Source organism: Marmota marmota, unplaced genomic scaffold, assembly GCF_001458135.2.
Source record: "Marmota marmota marmota unplaced genomic scaffold, marMar, whole genome shotgun sequence".
Taxonomy (NCBI): Eukaryota; Metazoa; Chordata; class Mammalia; order Rodentia; family Sciuridae; genus Marmota; species Marmota marmota.
The window spans coordinates 650,439-653,646 of record NW_026000075.1 but is presented as its reverse complement, the minus strand read 5'-3'; the positions used below and the strand labels follow the sequence as shown (position 1 = coordinate 653,646).

At 33.2% G+C, this 3,208-nt stretch overlaps 1 protein-coding gene across 1 annotated transcript in view; it reads left to right on the top strand.

Moving 5' to 3' along the window:
• Atp11b (ATPase phospholipid transporting 11B (putative)) overlaps positions 1 to 2,763 on the top strand; it is a 79,873-nt gene extending 77,110 nt beyond the window's left edge. Inside the window, exon 25 of the mRNA XM_015494222.2 lies at positions 2,623 to 2,763. Coding sequence (XP_015349708.1) covers positions 2,623 to 2,694 — 72 coding nt within the window. The 3' untranslated portion in view covers positions 2,695 to 2,763. The remainder of the gene's footprint in view (positions 1 to 2,622) is intronic.
• Positions 2,764 to 3,208: the final 445 nt, after the last annotated feature.

The window sequence follows — 3,208 nt, the reverse complement described above, 5'->3', positions numbered from 1 at the left end:
AGAGGGCTGGGGCTGTGGCTCAGCAGTAGAGCGCTCGCCTAGCATGTGTGAGGCCCTGAGTTCGATCCTCAGCACATGTAAAAATAAATAAATAAAATAAAGGTATTGTGTCCAATTACAACTAAAAAATAAAAATATTTTTTAAAAAAGAAGAAGAAGAAAGCATACAGTTATGAATACAGACCTGAGTACACTGGAAAATGATTTTGACCCAAATATGTCTCATTTATGCAAAGCAAATATAAGTTCAGCTCACTTCTCCTTAGCCACATCCCTAAAATGACCTTTGCAGGTCCATCACCAACCAGTGATGTCAGAATAGAAAGAAACTGCAGTCTTAACTGATAGATTACAGTTAAATACATTACTTTTGGGGAGCTTACAAAAAAAAATCCACATGAATGTGTTTCTGTGGCCCTTTCTAGAACCTCAAATGAGGCTTATGCAAGAGGAAACCCTGAATCTTCTTCTGCTTCTAAGTAAGATACCACATAAAATGCTTTCAATCTAAACCCAGTAAAACTAGATACTGACAAATAGATACATAGTTTTTACCATTTCCAGGCCTGGGTCTCCTGGCTGCAACCAAGTATCTGTCCCTAAAGCCCTGGAAGAGGAGACCAGCACTCCTCCAGGAACTGAATTGAAATCCGCTAATTTTCTGTATTTCTGGGTCATTATTTTAGAGGTGATAAAAGTAGGAAAGTAAGCAGAGGTTCAATATAAGTTTTCCATTCTTTGTATCATGACACACTTCCAAATCACTCTCAAATAAGGGAATGTTAAGTGATGTTTCATTGTTAATAATGATAACTGTTATTTATTATTTAATACATACCAGATTCCTTGTCCTTTTTGCAAACCCTAATTCTTATTGAAACCTGTGAGATTTATCATTTACAAATGATGTGAGATACAATGAAGTAATATAAGTAAATGCTAATTATTAGAAATCTATGGGTTTTTATTAAAAACAAGACCTTTTAAGCAAATTATTAAACTAATGTTAAGATTGTGACTACTTTGTAAATGAAATTAGCATAAACTTCTGGTTATATTCTTATCCGTGTTCCTGATATTCTTTAGGGATTCTGCGTGTTTAATGAACTTTAGTCAGTTTTAGCTATAACTAGGACTAAAGTTCAGGCAATAAATACTTTCTCAATGGCACTAACTGCATTTTCACATGGAATCTTTTGAAGATTAATTCCATTGGCCATTATCTTTTCTTTCAGATATTGGTTTTAAGTTTAAATTTCTTTTTTTCCTGCCCTGCTTATGTTGTATCCAGAAATACTGTGGCAAAGTGATCTGCTGTCTTTTCCATTTAGAAAGTTCCCAGAAAATAATTGTGGTAGAACAGAGTTTTCTTAGTTTTACAACATGGTAGGAATAAAACAGTCACCAACAGCTGTATCATTCTAAAAATAACATGTGCCACACAACTCTTAAGCCCATATTGGTTTTTCATTCTGATGATATTATCCAAAGGATCATTGCACATGATAATAATAAATATAATAATACTTTATTATGGTGGTTCTCATATTTTTATCTATATATTTGTTTTTTTAATTTTTTCAATATAATATTTATTTTTTAGTTGTAGTTGGACACAATACCTTGATTTTATTTATTTATTTTTATGTGGTGCTAAGGATCGAACCCAGGGCCTCACCGGTGCCAAGCAAGCGCTCTACCGCTGAGCCACAACCCCAGCCCCTATCTATTTATTTTTTATTGGTTCTTTTTAGTTATACATCATAGTAGAATCCATTTTTATATAATTATGTAAGCAAAATCCATTTTTATATAATTTTGTAAGCAAGGAACACATCATACTCTAATTAGGACCCATTCTTGTAGATGTACACAATGGTGGGATTCACTATGATGTATTCATATATGTACATAGGAAAATTATATCAAATTATTTCCACTGTTTTACCTTTTCCTATCCCCATCCTTTTCCTTTATTCCTCTTTGTCTAAGATACTGAACTTCTATTCCTCCCCTCACACCTCGCCCTTGTTGTGAGTTAGCATCCACATATCAGAGAATATTTGACCTTTGGCTTTTGGGGATTGGCTTTAAAAAATTAATTAGCATGAAAATCTCCAGATCCATCCATATACCAGCGAATGTCATAAAGTCATTCTTCTTTATGGCTGAGAATATTTCATTGTATATAGAAACCACATTTTCTTTTGTCATTCATCTGTTGAAGGGCACCTAGGTTGGTTTCATAGCTTAGCTGTTGTGAATTGAGCTGCTATAGACATTAATGTGGCTGCATCATTCCAGTATGCTGATTTTAAATCTTTTGGATATATACTAAGGAGTGGGATAGCTGGGTCAAATGGTGGTTCTATTCCTAGTTTTTTGAGGAATCTCCAAACTGCTTTCCAGAGTGGTTGCATCAATTTGCTATCTCACCAGCAATGTATGAATGTACCTTTTTCCCCACATCTTCGCCAAAATTTGTTGTTGTATTCTTTAAACTTTATTAATGAGCCAATTTTATATGCAACTGACTTAACATAGTTCAAATGATTTTGAATAAAGAATGAAATTACCTTTTACCTTACTTCTGATTAACACCATGTTATTCTTTCTGTTCAGATGTTCGGAAACTGGACTTTTGGCACTTTGGTCTTCACAGTCATGGTTATTACAGTCACAGTAAAGGTATGATACTGGAATTAGAAACATAGATACATTTTGTGCCTGTATAATTAGCAATTGAATATTCTTTTTTTCTCCCTCCCCCCCCCCCGAAAGTTTGATATTTAAATACCTGGAATTTTATTAATAAAATGATATAATTTTAAATGACTTAAAAATATCACATTTAATAATGTTTATATTATAAAATACTTGATATAGGAATGAGTTATTTTCTATTTTATGACATAAGCAAATTATAATCATAGTTGTTTATAACTAAAGCTCCTAACTAAAAAGATATTGAAATAAAAAGTGCTTACCTGTGCCTTTTCAGTACTTGTAGGATGAAGCTGTCGGTCAAACACTTTCTTCACAACATCAAGAAAGAGACAAGTTACAACCATAAGGATTATAGCAAACCAAGCAGAACCACTTGATAGGAGCTGAATAAATACAAAGTACATATTCTGGGAACCTAAAAATGGCCTGAGAAGAAAGACAGTGGGCTTAATAAAAACAACAACAACAACAACAACAACAA